Genomic DNA, 17,592 nt, shown 5'->3' on the forward strand with positions numbered 1-17,592 from the left:
TAGTAGAAGGAAACCTAACACCATGACAAATACGAATGAATAAATAAAATTCCACAAAAATTATCGTAGTAAAATGATTTCTATTAATCAAATTTATCAGTCATTTGACTATCCATCTTTTTGGAGTCACACATGAGTCTAAATTTTATTAAATTAATCGATTTAGAATTCGAAAATTATAAAAAAGTTCTCTTGAAAAAAAATTGTCATGTTTAAGGTGCTGTTACACCAGTATATTTAGTATTACTCCCAGCTGGAACAACAAGTCCAAAAGCACAATCAAACACTGGGGATGAGGTTGAAAGAAAACGTATGAAAAAAACTTTGATTTATTAAACATATCTATATTGATGTTTTAATGAAATTATTGTATTATTATTTCTTTTAAATAAATGAATGAATATGTTATAAGGTAAGTGAAAATCCAAGTGATTGACTCCTTTATGTACAGTCGTATAAGGGCAGTGCCTGAATGGTAAGTGAAGTTATATTTTCGCCTAATACTATCTGGCCTTTTAAAACTACAATTTCTTTTATTTTTCTATATCATTTGACCATTACGTCAATGAAGGTCAATCAGACAGATAGTTGCAGAAAAAGTTTATCAAGATGCCATCACAATCATTCCATAAGTCATATTAAACAAGAACCGCGAACTTTGAATTAAATGCATCATCTATAGGAAAAATAACTCATTTACAATCTGTTTTAACCACTTTTAACAACTTAATATATGAGCACACAATAGAGGATTTACACATTTCACAAAATCGATTCATTAAATCATTTCTACAAATGTGTAATGGAATTCGCATATTGTTTTACAAAAAATATATAAAATTTCCCTTCAATTTCAGCTATAAGGAAACAAAGTTGTATGATCAAATGATTTTAAACAATTATTTTTTAGAGTGGTCAACAGATCGAGTACTAACTCCGGATTTGCGATCGAAAGATGCAGTGCCAACGAAAGGTCACAGTTTTTGCAGCCAGATATCACAATGGATAAAGTGAAAGGTCTATACAACAATTCATCGAGTAAGTAAAAAAAAAACAGTATATACATGCTTCAACTTATAAAATAAACGCGATGTTTAAATCAACCTGTTCTTTGAACGCATGCGTCATTATTTCTACTGATAATATATAGTTGTTTGAATATGTTCTAGTGAGTGAGTGTACAGTTTTGGACTATTTATAACAAAAAATAATCAAAGATACAAGGCATATAATTTTGTATACCAGACGTGCGTTTCGTCTACACGAGACTCATCGGTGACGCTCGAATAAAAAAAGTTAAAAAGCAAAATCAAGAACGAAGTTGAAGAGCATTGAGGACCCAAAGTTCCGAAAGGTTTTGCCAATGACAGCTAAGGTAATCTATTCCTTAGGTAGAAAACCGTAAGTATTTTAAAAAATTCAAAATTTTGTATACAGTCAATTTATAAATATGACCATATCAATGATATGTTATGCCAACACAGAAGTGCTGACAACTGGGCTGATGAAGCGCTTGTGGTTGAAACCTAGTATCAGTATGGACACTTGTGATGCATATAATTTGGTTTAAAATCCATATACTTTCATAACTTTGTTTCAGGACATTTCCCCACGTCAGTAAAATGAATGGTCAGCATGTTATTGAGACTGCAAATACCGTAAATAGATTTCTAATCATTTCTTTAGTTAAGTACCAAAAAATATTTATATTAATATCATATTGACATGTGCTTGTCCTGAATATGATTTAAAAAAAAACGGTCGCCGTTAAACACCCATTCATGTTACAAGCTTTGATACCAATCTCCGCTTTTACTAAGAAACAATTGTCTGTGAAGGTACAGTCCTGTCCCTTGATATTTTAATTTTTACCTTTGATATAATTCGTGTGGGTTACTCGTTATTAAATTTTAATCCGTTTGTTATGAAGTCAAATGTATGTTAGTTTTATAGGAGGTTCCTTGATTTTAATGTCGGCTAAGAAATTCCCCTTTACAAACGAGTCTAACATTTGATTTTAAAAAAAGATTTGGTTTATTTTAGTGCCGCACAAGCTGTACAACATCAAGAACAGGGATTTGCTGAAACAGCTCATGGTATGTCTCATATAGGGACTACAGTTATGACTTTTATTCAGCAAAGACAGATCAACGACAGAAGGGATGACATCATTATTAATGCTACAATTCTATTTAAATCGAAATCTATTCCTAGGAAGAAGTAAGAAAACAAATTTATATCAAAGTGAAAGGGAACATCTAAGTATTAGTAATTTATTTCAGTCTGAAAAATAATGTTCTTTACTTTCGGTAGCGTTATGTTTTATAACATATTTACAAATCAACAAGGATAAAAATTATAAAAGATAAATAGACACTTTAAATCACAAAAATGATTAGCAAGGCAAGATCTACTAGCAGGTCAAATTTTGCCGATATAGTTAGTAGAGTACTACTCTTTATAGGAGTGATTGCCCTTAAATGAGGATTTTTTTTACCCTCTTTTATGTTTTGAACAAAAACTATAAAGTAGATAGAGAGAAACTAAAAAGACTAAATGATCATCAATACAAGATCAACAAAACAGAGATTTTTGTCATGAATTCTATTCTCATCTACAGTGTTGGAGAGTGTCCTTTGTTGAATATGCACATAGACCAAGGTGAGCGACACAGGCTCTTTAGAGCCTCTAGTTTATATAATACGGAAGTTTGAATAAAAAAAAATATAACATGAATACGTTACAAGTCGAAGCAGCTTTTATTTATCGCTTTTTATGTAGGAAATACGAAGAAACCAGTGAAACAGTGAAAAAATAGTAGAAGGAAACCTAACACCATGACAAATACGAATGAATAAATAAAATTCCACAAAAATTATCGTAGTAAAATGATTTCTATTAATCAAATTTATCAGTCATTTGACTATCCATCTTTTTGGAGTCACACATGAGTCTAAATTTTATTAAATTAATCGATTTAGAATTCGAAAATTATAAAAAAGTTCTCTTGAAAAAAAATTGTCATGTTTAAGGTGCTGTTACACCAGTATATTTAGTATTACTCCCAGCTGGAACAACAAGTCCAAAAGCACAATCAAACACTGGGGATGAGGTTGAAAGAAAACGTATGAAAAAAACTTTGATTTATTAAACATATCTATATTGATGTTTTAATGAAATTATTGTATTATTATTTCTTTTAAATAAATGAATGAATATGTTATAAGGTAAGTGAAAATCCAAGTGATTGACTCCTTTATGTACAGTCGTATAAGGGCAGTGCCTGAATGGTAAGTGAAGTTATATTTTCGCCTAATACTATCTGGCCTTTTAAAACTACAATTTCTTTTATTTTTCTATATCATTTGACCATTACGTCAATGAAGGTCAATCAGACAGATAGTTGCAGAAAAAGTTTATCAAGATGCCATCACAATCATTCCATAAGTCATATTAAACAAGAACCGCGAACTTTGAATTAAATGCATCATCTATAGGAAAAATAACTCATTTACAATCTGTTTTAACCACTTTTAACAACTTAATATATGAGCACACAATAGAGGATTTACACATTTCACAAAATCGATTCATTAAATCATTTCTACAAATGTGTAATGGAATTCGCATATTGTTTTACAAAAAATATATAAAATTTCCCTTCAATTTCAGCTATAAGGAAACAAAGACAGCAAGAAGGTCATATATCAACAACACTGTTCAAATATTTTTCAATGTACAATTTCGTTGAAGACTATATATATTTCTTTGTAACATTAAAGTGTATATTTCATAATTACTGCATTAGATGCAAAATAAACGTATATTTTGACAATAAATTATTATGTTTTTCCTTTCAATTCACACACAAATTGCTTACACTTAGATATAAAGGAAACAATGTACGAATGGTCATTGTGGAAATTATTCTTAATAACATCATTTCAATACAGGCAGTTTTTTCATTTGCGTTTTGACAATGCATGAAATAGATTTGTTTCTACATAAAAGAATTTGAAAAACTTGATTTTCCATATAAGATGTATGAAAAAAAATCAATGTTTTATGTGTGAAAAAGTTGTAGTAATACCAAGAATTTTAGAAAATTTTCTCACTCAAGTAATTGATATGAATATAACTAAATTAAAGAGAAATGCAGTGGTTGCTTCGCAATCTTTTTTAATTGTATTGCGTAGGAAACAGCCAGTGATGCAAAATATTAAGGATAAGTTCAAAATTATAGCAGGAAATATTATTAAACCAGTGTACAGTATTTCTGTTCTCTTTCGACGTTAATAATGTCAACATCCTCAGTTCTCCTCTTGTACTGCACCACAAATTTATTGCCTCCATTGCCACTGATGATTCTAAATGCTTGATTATCGTTGTCGTAGATATTTACTTCAGCGTTTTTCCAAACGTTATTATTCTCTTTATGTAAAAAATCAATAGTAGCCTGGAGAAGTTTCCGTAGTGACGTTTTCTGTTCCTCTTCCATGTGTCCTTCATTTCCACAATAGGATATTATACATTTTCCAAGTGACCTTTTGTTTATTTCTTCTACTCTGACGGTTGTATATAAGCTCTTAAAAAGAAAACAACATGTTTTAAATGAATCAAACATATATAACGAGAGCCAATAGAAATGCAATCCCTACATGTATTTTCCATTTGATAAAAAATGAAACTGATAGATCTTCCTTGTAAATTGACAAATTGTTCTAAGATTTGAAGACACATTTCCAGCAATTTTCAAAGCTTTTTTATTTTCATTTAAAATAGGTCAGATTTTAACAAATTCAACATTTTAAACAAAAAATTGAAATTTTTACTTTGAATTGCAAATTTCCACCATTATGAATACCCTATTTCGTGTGTAATCAAAAGAAATGCAGATTCACAATTTTCGTTTACATTTAGTGCAATGTGATCATATTTTGATGGAAATTTGTGAGTTTTGTAGTAATCCCTATAGGACTAATCAGAACAGAAAAAAAATCGACTCAAGACCAAACTGTTAAAGTAACATTTAGCCAAATATTTAATTAACAGGTCAGTTTTCAAAGTCAGGAATATGGCAGTTGGTATCAGACAGTCCGTTTCTATGTATGTTGGCGTTTGCTTTTGTTGTAGTTCAGTGTTTCTGTTGTTCCGTTGTATTCCTCTTATAGTTGGTGTGTTTCCATCGGTTTTAGTTTGTTACCCGTATTTGTTTTTGCTTAATCGAATTATGACTATTGAACAGCGGTATACTACTGTTGCCTTTAATTTTCTATTGTTATTCAGAAAAGGACCAAAGAGGACTTGTAATATGATGTGTTGCGCTATTGGCGCTAAGTATAGATTTCAAAAGCCTCTCTGATCTTTCAAATAGAAAAATTGACTTAAAGACGTTTAAGAGAACTATTGTATTATATAAAGATAGACAGAATAATTAAGATTTAAGAAAAAAGTTCGTCTTAGTTTTGTTTAAGGTGTTCCCTAAAATTTTTTATTTTTTTTTTTGGTATGATATCAGTTATACTTTATACGAATTAAGTTTTCGTATTTGTTTCATGTCCTTAATCTTGCTTTAAGGTAGCTGGGGTGTCTTCCTTGTCTTCCCATCTTGGATTTTGAAATAGCAGATTACAATCGGTCTATATCTTTAATGAAATGTGCAAATTTTGAGAGTAGTATGTAATTCATGTGTAAGACTTTTCGTGTAACTATAGAACATTATGTGTTTTATCATATTTACGGCTGTAATTTACAAAAAAACAGAAAATCTTTGTTTGATTCATTTTTTTTTTTCAACTTTGCCACATAAGAGGAGATAACTCAGATAGAAGGGGAGATAAATCAGATAATGTAACTTTTATAATAGAATGTGTTGTGAATTTATCTATTTCATTATGTAGCAAGAAAACGAGTCCGGTGACCCAATTTTTTCTTTTTCTTATCTGAAAGCATATTATTAGAGCTATCTTCTCATATTTTATCTTACAATTCTATAGTGTAGTTTATCACACAAAATTGGGTTTTCCATGCATAATCTATATGAAATCTGACAATTTTGCACAACCTGTAGCGTGAAAAAAGCCCGGTGATCCATACTTTTTATTATATTTTTGAAAAAAGCATGATATAAACTACATTTTGACAAATTATTAAAAAAATCTATAGATATTAATGACTTAATGTTAAAATAGCAAACATCTCCACAGTTCTCTAATCTTTATATTTTTAATTCATATTTAGACATGATCGACATCTTCACCCAATACATAACTTGAAATGATGTGGAATATACGTCAAAGAGACAGTAACCAAAGAAAGATGCCTTGACTTCAGAACAATGTTATTACCATAAAAAAAACCCAAACAAGTTCTAAATCGATTGCAGCGAGTTTATTAAGTTGTGTATAAATAGATAAACTTTGTAGACTCGAAAAACGAGTCTTTTGAAGAACATGTGCACTAGTGACGAAATAAGTTGTTTTTTTCCGTTTTTTATCTTCTTTACACTTTACCCTTAAATACAACGAAAGGAATACTGAGATTAATCATATTTGAATAAACCATCCTAATAAAAAAAAAAAGTGTTATGAAGCAGATGTTGTTTATATGTATGAACGTCTTTCTATGATGAATTCACTTTGCTTGTCTTATTACAGACCTGCTCCTTAACTGTTATGAATTGCAGATTATTGAAACTCATATTGACCTTAGGGAACATACACTTCTTGATATATACTTTCTGCAATACTTGCTGATATTTAAATGACATATCTTTTTAATACTCTAAATTTGTCCATATTTATATATCGACCAAAACATGCACTTAATGTAATGTTACCTCATTCATAATAACAAGGTCTTTACAACGACCATTTTATACGAAACATTTAACAGTCTTTTCATAATCTGACTCTTCGTTTCTGAAATAAAAACAAATATGATCTAGATAAAGTCTTACTCTACCTCATGTGCATGTGCCTGTCCCAAGTCATTTGTTGTCTTTTGTCATATTCTTATGTTTTTTTAGTTTTGGTGGTTAATCTTTTCTAGTCTGTTTCAATTTATGCTTATCTTTTATATTAGACTCGAGGCGAATTATAACTTAACCTTTTTTAGATCTAATGTGATATGTGTGCTATTGTGAAGAAGTCAAGACACCGTTTGAGTCCTTTGATTGCTCTCTCATTGACGTGTATCCAATTCATTCATTTCCATCATATGCCTAGCAATATACGACGTAGCAGTGGAATTTGATCAATGCATGGTAACTGACATCTTCGCTAACCAAGGGTTACGATCCAGTCTCCTCCTCTCCACCCTTGGCAGATTGAGATAGTATTTCGGATCCACGAGGTAATGATTTCCATTGGTCGCAATTGTAACTGGCTGTGTCCAATCAAAAAGCGCCTTTAAGATAATCACGTGTAAATGTGGAACATGTAAATAAACAATTGCCACGTGCTGATTGTGCAACAAGTCTTTAACCTCAAAACATAGGACGATATTTAGTGACAATTCAAAAGTTCTTATTCAACTAATTGAAGTTCCTTGGTATGTTTCTCAAGCAAATGTTGGAATGTCAACGTATACATTCGGTTCCTGCTTCACGAAATTTGTAAACACTAGACATAACCATTTTTTACACCTCCACACCGAAGAGATTTAAAGTACTGTCATTGGTCAAGGTCAAGAATGATGTATTCGGAATGGGCGTGACTTTTATCTATCGGTAGATGGCGCAGCATTGTCATCACAAATGTTGGCTTAATCTTCCAAGGGTGGAGAAGAGGAGGCTGGATCGTAACCCTTGGCTAGCGAAGATGGGTAACTGATGATCATATGACACTAATTTAGAAAATAAATAAAGCTTTGCCTTAAAACAATTTATATAATAACGGTCTTGCCAAAGGCACAATATATCTACTTTGTTAACATATCATCCATTTCAATTAAATTCAATTATCAATATGCTGGATTGTTTAACGATCACATATATGGTGGATTGAAATTCCAACTTACAATCAGTATGTCAATGTAAAATTATAGTGTACTCATGCTAATCGATTTGATATTGTACTTGTAGCAAGCAGAATTCATACGAGAATAATAAATCAGATATATTAGTTTCACTTTGAATTACTATATATATAGTATAGTTATTGAGTTGAGCAAGTAGTTACATCTGTGAACTTAAAATAGAACAACATACAGAGACATGAAGGTATATTTCATATCTATATAGTATATTGAAATGAATGCTAATTGACAACTGAAAACTAACATTTATGACAAACGTAATCGTCGTTAATTTCTTACTAAGTTGTAATATACCATATATGTCCCAACTATAGCAGTAACGCATCTCAGTTAATAAGATATATATGACAGAAATTTTCTCAGTACGGCAATTTTCATTAGCAAAGGTCTATAATTAAAACTAAACATCTATTGTCGTAGGCTACGGACAAATTAAGAAATACAACAATGTGGAGGATCCAGGGGCCGTAAATGGTGTATGCCCCTTTTTAATCGCCAAATCTTTTTTTTTCAAATCTCATGATTTTCACGATATACATATATTATTTTTTAGTATAAAATCGTCCAAAATATTTTGCGGAATATATTCAATTATCGGGACTACGCCCCAACCCTTTCGATAATCCTGGATCTGCCCCTGTTACCATTATGTCAAGCGTGTACTGTGCTCACTTCTGTGGAACTCTGTTTATGTTTCTACATGTACACAATATCCACATGGCATTGTCATCGGTCCTGGCACTATCGTTTTGTTTTACCAGTTATGCATGGTTGTTTTTTTCAGTATTGTATTTAATAATTCATAATCTTCACCTCCCGCCTTTTCCCAACTTCTAATTTACCTAAAAAAAGCGTGACAGAAAGAGGTACTTACCTGATTCACTGCAACAGAGTTAGCCTCAAGTCCTAGGATTCAAGATACTATTCATGTCCATACTGGTAAAATGGAAGTATTTGTCATAATCTTGCTGCATATGTTAATCCGATATTTGTTGTCAAAATGTGTCACGCATTGAAATATTTACAAAAGGATCTGTTTTGAGCTATTTAAATATGTGTGAAGCGAGACACAACATAGCATTTATGGAAATTTGTATCATAACCTAAATTCCAGGTACCTTCTGAACAGTAAATAAACTGAAAGTACAGATAACAACGGAATATCCGAAATATTTTCTTACGTCATCCGGAAGTCTTTTGCATTCTTTAAATAATTTGGTTTTACCTTAGAAACTTCATTCAAAAAATTGTTTATTCTGCAGCTAATTAAGTAAGTTATTTTTCTAGACAATTTTTTCTTTGTATTTTTTTGTTTGTGCAAGAAGAGCAACAATTTTTTACTATTTGTTTCGCTTTTGAAAACGCTTGTTAAACTGTTATCTTTATTTTTTCAGATCAAGATCAAAATGGCCGTAGCAACAGTAAGTTATACATGTTATATTTGTTGGAAACTTGTCAAAAATGAAATATCTTTTCTTGATTTGAAGAAAACAAATGAAATAATAATATATTATTTTAAAGCTCTTATTTTTGAATCATCTGGGGCATCATGATTTATACCTCTCTCTTTATAAAGGGGGGTACGAATAAGGAAATTTTAGCTTATTCTTTATTAGTTTTTGTTTTACAAAAACTACCAAGGATCTGCCTAAATTTTGAACTTATTTTTATTGAATGTTGCGTTATGAACCTTAAAATATGGTCCTGAGTTGAATGGTGGTAGTCCCATATGTCTCTACGACTTCCGGTTCTCTAGTTCGGTATTGCATCATATATTCAATTATGCATTGTGCCCTTAATGAGCTATGGAATTGACCCAATTTTTTTTTACAGTATTGTACATCATCTGCAGATCATCTTACACTTAGCAGATTTGAGATATGTGTTGTCGTTTTAGAGATATTACAGTTTGAAATTTTGTGAGGGGGGGGCAAACATTTCTGAATCAACAACAGCTAGCCATCTGAAATATCTGAAATTGAATGAGTTTAACATGGTTATATGTTTGACTAAATATCAAAAACATTTGATTAAAACCAAAGAAATATAAGCACTTTGAAATTTTCATGTTTAACTTTGAATTTGTATGTTTCATAGAATTTATAGAATTGATATTGCATCATTTTTTGGACTTTGCCAAATGGCAAGGTTATCGCAAATCATATGAATGTCCTTAAAGCGTTAATTTCAAATATCAAATTTCTGTCCCTTGAAAAACGTTGGGTTGGGTGGGGTCATTGAGTGCGAAAAATAAATTGTCTTAGAAGGTAAGGTTGCCGCATATCAAATGAAAGGTTGTAATGTGTACATTTTAAATATCAAATTACTGTCCCCCCAAAAAATGAGTTGGACAAGTTGGATGGGGTATAAGTGCAAAAAATCAAACTTCCTAGAAGATGGTGTTGTCGCATATCAAATGAAAGGTCTTCAAGTCTACATTACAAATATCATACTTCCGATCTCGAAAATTTAGGTGGACGAGATCATTAAGTGCGAAAAAGTGAAAAGTTCAAGAAGGTATGCTTGTTGCATATCAAATGAAAGGTCGTTAAGAGTGCATTACAAGTATCAGACTTTTAAGGGAAAGACCTTCCAATTGTTGTACAAACAATTGAGATACTAGTTGTAAATATAAGATTATTTATTACAAAAACATGCAGAAATATTTTACTTCATACATTTTTTTCAATGCAACGAAACTTATCTGGGTTTTATCAACGCCTGATCACTATTTACATAAAAGGAGTTCTGGACGGATCATTCTAAAAATAAGGGGATCCATTAGCAAGATGTCTGAAAAACCATAAATCGTAGCCCATAAGGAATCACTACTGGATAAGCTCTAGATTGTACTCCGTGTAAACCCGTGTTGTGAACACGGCCTTTACCTGCATGTAATATCTATTTTTATGTCTCATATTTTATCTGTTTAATGCAGAAGTCAAAGCAATTATTCTTTTATACTAGTAGTCAATTTAAAATGTTGCTGGTAGGTAACATATAATGAACATATCACAATTAATTATTTCAAAATAAATTATTTTTGATCCTCATTATCAGCTCGAATTGTTGACTTTCCTAGAACTGTGTCTCGATATCAACATTTACTTCATGTTTTGTCACATCCATAAACAATTTTCTTTCTTGATTTTTTTCTGTTTATTCACATGCGAGTTAAAATCATATTTTCTAATCTAATTTTGTTTCAATGAGGGACATTTTTGCCCGTGTTATAGATACTACTCAAATTATTCTTCCATAACACAATGATACGTTTTGTAATAATTAATCGCAATAGATAAATACAATTATTCTATTTTTTAATTGTATTTACATATTTAAAACAAATGTGTACGCATCAATATGCTCGTGTTATTTCATTTATTTTCATGACTAAAATAGTTTATTGCTCAATATTGTTAACAATTTACTCAGTGTACAGCATTTTCACTAAATTTTCCTGATGTCTTTCTTTTAAGATATCCAGGGGTATGGAACGCCATAGCTGCCTGATGAGAACGATAATCATATCATTAAGGGTTGAGATATAACATGAAGCAAATGTTCTATACTATTACGACATTTGACTATACTACTCTGTCAATTTGTTATTTCACTAAGATAAATTTATATACTATGTAGACGTTTTGATATAACATGGAGTTACCTTTTCATTTGATGATGCCATTTTACCTTGTCATGAGGATATTCTTTTATACTACGAAGACATCTTGATATAACATGGAGCTACCTTTTCATACTGATTTGTCATTTTACTATACTAGTATGTTATATTGCTATATCATAAAGATACATTTTATACTTTAAAGACATCTTAATATAACATTCAGCAACCTTTTCTTACTATTTTGTCACCATACTACACTATTATGTCATGTTACTATCTTATTACGATAAATTTGTATACTATAAATGACCTCGACAAAACATTGAGCAGCTTTTTCATAATATCCTGTCATATTACTATCTTACGACGATAAAGTCGTATACTACAAAGACATCATGATATAATATAAAGCCACGTTTTTCATACTATCTTATCACCTCACTATGCTATTCTGACAGATTATTATATCGTAATGATACATCTTTATACTATAAAGCATATTGATATAACAGTAATCTGAACAAGGAAAATAAAACAAAAGGCACAAGGATTCCAAGGTCATCTCAAAATGCAACATTACCAGTTGATGAGATCTGTTTTTAAATTTATGACTATGCTTTTACGAGTGATTTTTTTTTATGGAAAATGATAACTAATTCTTTATTTCAGCAAATTAATGACTCACTTTGCTTTGTTTATTAATCATTTTTTAGCTCACCTTACCTGAAAGGTCATGTGAGCTTTAGCCTTCACTTGGCGTTCGTCGTTCGTCCGTCCGTCTGTCAACAATTTACTTAAAGATCTTCACCTCTGAAACCACTGGACTAATATTTACCAAACTTGGCAGCAATGATGCTTAGGTAATCCTCTTTCAGAATCGTATCCGATGATCTGATCCGTCATCCAAGATGGCCACTATAGCCGAACATATTCGAAAATAGGACTAATATCTTTTGATTAAAACCAATTGGGCAATTGGGACCAAACCTTGGTGGTCCTAAGGTGGTACTCCTTCAGGATTGTATCTGAATACCCCATCACTCAAACAAGATAACCACCATATCCAAACATAGTTTAACTTAGGACCGTATAAAAAATCACTTCAAGATCTTCTTGTCTGATACTACTAGGCAAATTTTAAGTTGAAATTTAACCTACCTGATTATGTAAAAGATCTAGATTTCTGATATTGACTCTCATAGAAACCTTGAATGAGCTCGATTTTCATAAAAATCTTAAATGGGGACCTTTTTTAGGAGAGGGGCTTGCAAAATTGATGTCGCCTGGATAACTCCATTTCTTGTCCAAGCCTCTTCAATTTCAAACTGAGGTTCACTCCTATGGATTTGTTTTACCCAGTGACAATTTGGGGGCGTGGGGTAGGTGATCGCACTCACTAAGGTTCTTTAATTGTTATATGTCAAATACTTTGTTTATTTAAGGACTTGTGGTGGCTATGATTTAATGTTTCACATTTATTTCGAGGTCATTTAGTGCTTGTTATGTGGTGTGGACTGTTGCTCCATGTTGAAGACCACACGACGACTCCTAGAAGATGGCATTTTTGCCATGTTCTATTTTACTGGAATTGTGTCTCATTGACGCACACCCTGTATTCTTTCTTTTTCATATTCTTGTAAGATTGAAAACTATGGGCTACCATGATTATTGGTAATTTCAAAAGGTGACAATGAGATTGGTTTTATTGCTGACTCTGCGAAATAATACTCTCACATTTGATGAAATCGTCTTTTCCATCGTTCTTGGTGGTGTTTGAAAAAGGTACGGAAGTCCTTAGCGAATCTTTGTATCTCTGCCACAAGGTTACGGAAATTGGACAAAAGACTGGTCTACTATTACCATCTTGCTCCAAAATAGAAATATCAAAACCTTATACACCATAATATTGAAGATCATATTCTGGTATTGCACCGACTGGATTTTGCAGCTGACCTGCTACTCAAAGAGTCAATGGTGTACGAAGTCGATGACATGACCAATCATCTACCCAAATTTCGATTTTCCTGTTGATATCATCCATTAATATATAACGCAGTACCATCAAATGCAACTCGTTCAATGGGTCTAAAACACCTATATCCGCCATATGATAAAAAATATGGTAAAAATAACATAGAACGTCTTCGAAGAGATCACGCCAAAGTCTTTCAATGTGTTGATTATGAGTCCTCGGTCCTGTAATCATGCTTTCTGGTCCATATAATCCTAGCATAAAATCGGCAACAAGGATATTTTCTAAACTTTTGTCCGATCTTACACGTTTGGGTGTTCCATAGCGGGAAATTCCAGTGCGAAAACATTCTAAAATTGTTTCCGATTTGTTATTATCACAACATTTCATGAACATTAGCAATCGCCAGTAACCGTCAATTCCACCGACAATAATGAATTTTCAACGAATCAGTTTGTGATTTGTGTCTATATGCCAAAGATAATTTGGTCCCTCCACATTATAAATTCGCCTATGAAGCCGTCCTCTGCGTCTTTCTTGTGAACTGTTTTCGTCGACCCTTTCAATACTGTCTAATAGACGCCATCTCGTAACATGTATTCCTTTTTTTCATCATGATTCTTAAATAGGTTTCCCCACACCTTGGAAAGTCACTAACTATTCCAAATAGATTTTGGTCAAGTTCACCATCTTCTATTTCAGAGAAAGAAGTTTTGCTTGAATCATAAATGGCCATCCTTCCGTAAACTGATATTTTAAATCCAATCTCCAACATGTTTTCTAATAATGACTTCGGAATGTTGAATTCTTGCACACACATCAATTTGTAAGTACTTTAATCGGTTTTGATGTACCATATTTAGAGCAATCTAACCTTAAATTCATTATGTCTGACCTGTTTTGGACACCAAGTTCTTCCATTTCATGCCATGACAACGGACATAGAATTTCTGGAGATATTTTCTCAAGTTTGAATCTATGCAACAAGTTCTCCAATCCATGATTTTTAAGAAATTCCTGCATAACTCGTCCGTCCGCCATATAGAAATAAGGAGATGTGGTATGTTGCCAACGAGACAACTATCCACTAAAGTTCAAATAAAGTGTATGTAAGCAATCATAGACAACCGTACAGCCTTCGACAATGAGAAAAATCCATACCGTATAGTCGAGTCGGCTATAAAAGGCGCCGACATGAAAAATATGAAACAATCCAATTAAGAAAACTAATGGCCTAATTTATAACAAAACAAATATGACAAACGTCAACCAACGACCACCTCGGATTTATTAAATTCTACATAAACAAAAAAAAAAAATTCTTATATTCCTTGGTCAGCATTACTGTTATATGCTTTATAGTAAAAAAGTGTATCATTATGATATAGTTATCTGTCAGAATAGCATAGTGAGGTGATAAGAAAGTATGAAAAGGTGGCTCCATATTATATTACATCAAGATGTCTGTGTAGTATACGACTTTATCGTCGTAAGATAGTCATATGACAGAATAGTATACTAAAATGACAAATCAGTATGAAAAGGTAGCTCCATGTTATATCAAGATGTCTTCGTAGTATAAAGAATATCCTCATGACAAAGTAAAATGACAGAATAGTATGAAAAGGTAACTCCGTGTTATATTAAAACGTCGTCATAGTATATAAATTTATCTTAGTGATATAGAAAATTGACAGAGTAGTATAGTCAAATGTCGTAATAATATAGACAATTATCTTCAGTAATAGTTATCCCATGTGGACGCGGTGTGTCAGTGTAAGATCCCCCCGATAGCCGGAGGCCAGAGGGTGATCTTACACTGACACACCAAGTATTTGGACTTATCACACCTGACCTTCTACTTTATAATGGTGATTCCATTTATTATGATAAGGTTGTATATATCCCGATTGAAAAGCTTCTGTGACAATGGTTGTTTAGGAAATAGATGTAGGAGAAACCCACGTGTGAGAAAAGAATCTTTGCTTATTATAAATTTAGTATTGAGCATATTTTTTCTGTTCACATTTTCAGCAGGTCACAGTTGAGTACAAGGGACATTGCAACCATGAAATGATTCACAAAATCTATTCTGAACATGAAAAAGAACTCCTTGCCCATGAGAAAGATGCGTTAAAAAAGCTCAGAACTGAAATCCACCGCATCATCAAAGGGGAAAAAAGTTTAAAAGTTACTATTTATCTGGAGAATATGTCACCTGTAACCATATCTAACGACGGAGACGAACACGAATTGGTGATACAATTCAATAAAAATGGTGATATAGATTATCAATGGGTAGAGAAAGAAAAAACGTTCGCACAAAAAACAGCGGAGTTCTGTGGAAATTTTGCAAGTAGAATTGTAAATAAAATAGTAGACATATTCGTGGATTTGATAGGCGAAAGTTTCAAAAAAGCAGTTGGATGGTTTGGAGAAAAAGCGTCAATTGCATGGAAATAATGACATTATTCAATATTTTGAAATAAGGGTTCCTGCTTTAAAAAAAAATGGATCCTTTGTATACCAATAAGCAATGAATGTAGTGAGCACCAGTTAGAATAACATTTTCAATGAGCATAAACAATGTTGTCATTTTATTGAAATATTGATTCTCACATTAGTTTGTATTATTTAATAGAAAAGAATATATACATTTTGGTAATTTTAAATTTAATGAATAAAATATACAAAAAATGTGTTTTGCATTGTTAATCCTTCTGTATTCATTTCATTGTTTCACTTATCGAGAAAGAGTTAGAACGACACATTTATACCGACCACATATTAACGTTTTTAAAAGAGGGTAAAAACGCCACAAGCGGTTGCCCTTTTAATATAACTTTGTAGTTTTGGTCTTTGAAGGATTTGGTGCTGATAATAGATCTTTTTCCCCTCTGACCGAAAATAAAACATGAATAAAGTTATATTGGGGTATATTAAATTTGACAGTACCATAACACTATATCTTAACCAGACTTGTAAAGTTTAACAAACTATTTTCATCAACAGACCAACGAATTTACACTGTAGGAATCCTGGTAGAATAGTTCTACTTAAAAAAGGAAACCTATTCCCTTTTCATTATTTGAACACATGCACAGAATTAAAAGCTATGTGGAGAATGAAAGATAAAAGATAATGTTACATTATTTGAAATTAATATCAAATAATTTTTTGTCAGATTCGGAAAAAAATGAATCTATATCTGCTTCTTTACACATACGACCAAAGTTCTTGCTGGAGTCTTCTTGGCTTTGTTTGTTCAGTTCATTATTTTTCCCTTTTATGTTTGGTGTTGGTTGAGGCTGAATGTCCTCTGTATTGTTGCGACAGTTGTCACACTGCAATGTTAAGCCAGATATTAGTTGACCATGTACTGGACAGTCTGGAATATTTTTGTCGTAACAAGGATCTTCCTCTTGTTTAATATATGGTAAAGTCTGGAGGTCTATTTCTGTATAAATAAGTATAAATAAAATGATTTTTTTTCTATGAATTACTGTTTTCCAAGAATATATGCGACAAGGAAGGGTTCACTTTCTGATTAAATAAGCACTATTCAATGCATTAGAGCTCTTATTTATTTTTATAGTGCTTTGATATTTAATGACAAATTTTCTGTTGCGGCAGAGGCTATCTTTCTGATGCACAAATTTTGATTCGTCCTACCTGTATTTTTTAATATTTTTGGTATCCAATTAAAACCTTCGAACATCACTGATGACACATAATTTGACCAAAAAACCGAGACAGAAAAGATAATGTGCAATGCCAAATTTACATGAAGGAGTTAAAACCTAGAATAATATATTTTTTAAATATTACCGAATAGAAACATGCAAAACGAAGGGATACAAAGAACAAAAAGAAAATTCTTTCTCTGAAAATATTCTAGTAATCTCAACAACAACAAAATGAAAAAAAATAAGTAGACAGTCAAAGTCATGATTTT

General features: G+C 31.8%; 1 protein-coding gene and 1 long non-coding RNA gene across 3 annotated transcripts in view; both read left to right on the forward strand.

Moving 5' to 3' along the window:
* LOC127726702 (carbonyl reductase [NADPH] 1-like) overlaps positions 1-4,253 on the forward strand; it is a 47,381-nt gene extending 43,128 nt beyond the window's left edge. Inside the window, exon 9 of one of the 2 annotated variants that reach the window (XM_052234166.1) lies at positions 3,033-4,253. In XM_052234166.1, the coding sequence (XP_052090126.1) occupies positions 3,033-3,151 (119 nt within the window). In that variant the 3' untranslated portion in view covers positions 3,152-4,253. Of the gene's footprint in view, positions 1-217; positions 864-3,032 lie in introns of those variants that run through there. The other variant, XM_052234172.1, reaches the window with a different exon arrangement.
* Positions 4,254-9,204: 4,951 nt separating this feature from the next.
* LOC127726733 (uncharacterized) lies at positions 9,205-16,336 on the forward strand. Its single transcript, XR_007993659.1, has 3 exons — positions 9,205-9,307; positions 9,432-9,458; positions 15,672-16,336. It is a non-coding gene; the product is annotated as an uncharacterized LOC127726733 (long non-coding RNA).
* Positions 16,337-17,592: the final 1,256 nt, after the last annotated feature.

Source organism: Mytilus californianus, unplaced genomic scaffold (genome assembly GCF_021869535.1).
Source record: "Mytilus californianus isolate M0D057914Y unplaced genomic scaffold, xbMytCali1.0.p SCAF_1, whole genome shotgun sequence".
Classification (NCBI taxonomy): Eukaryota; Metazoa; Mollusca; class Bivalvia; order Mytilida; family Mytilidae; genus Mytilus; species Mytilus californianus.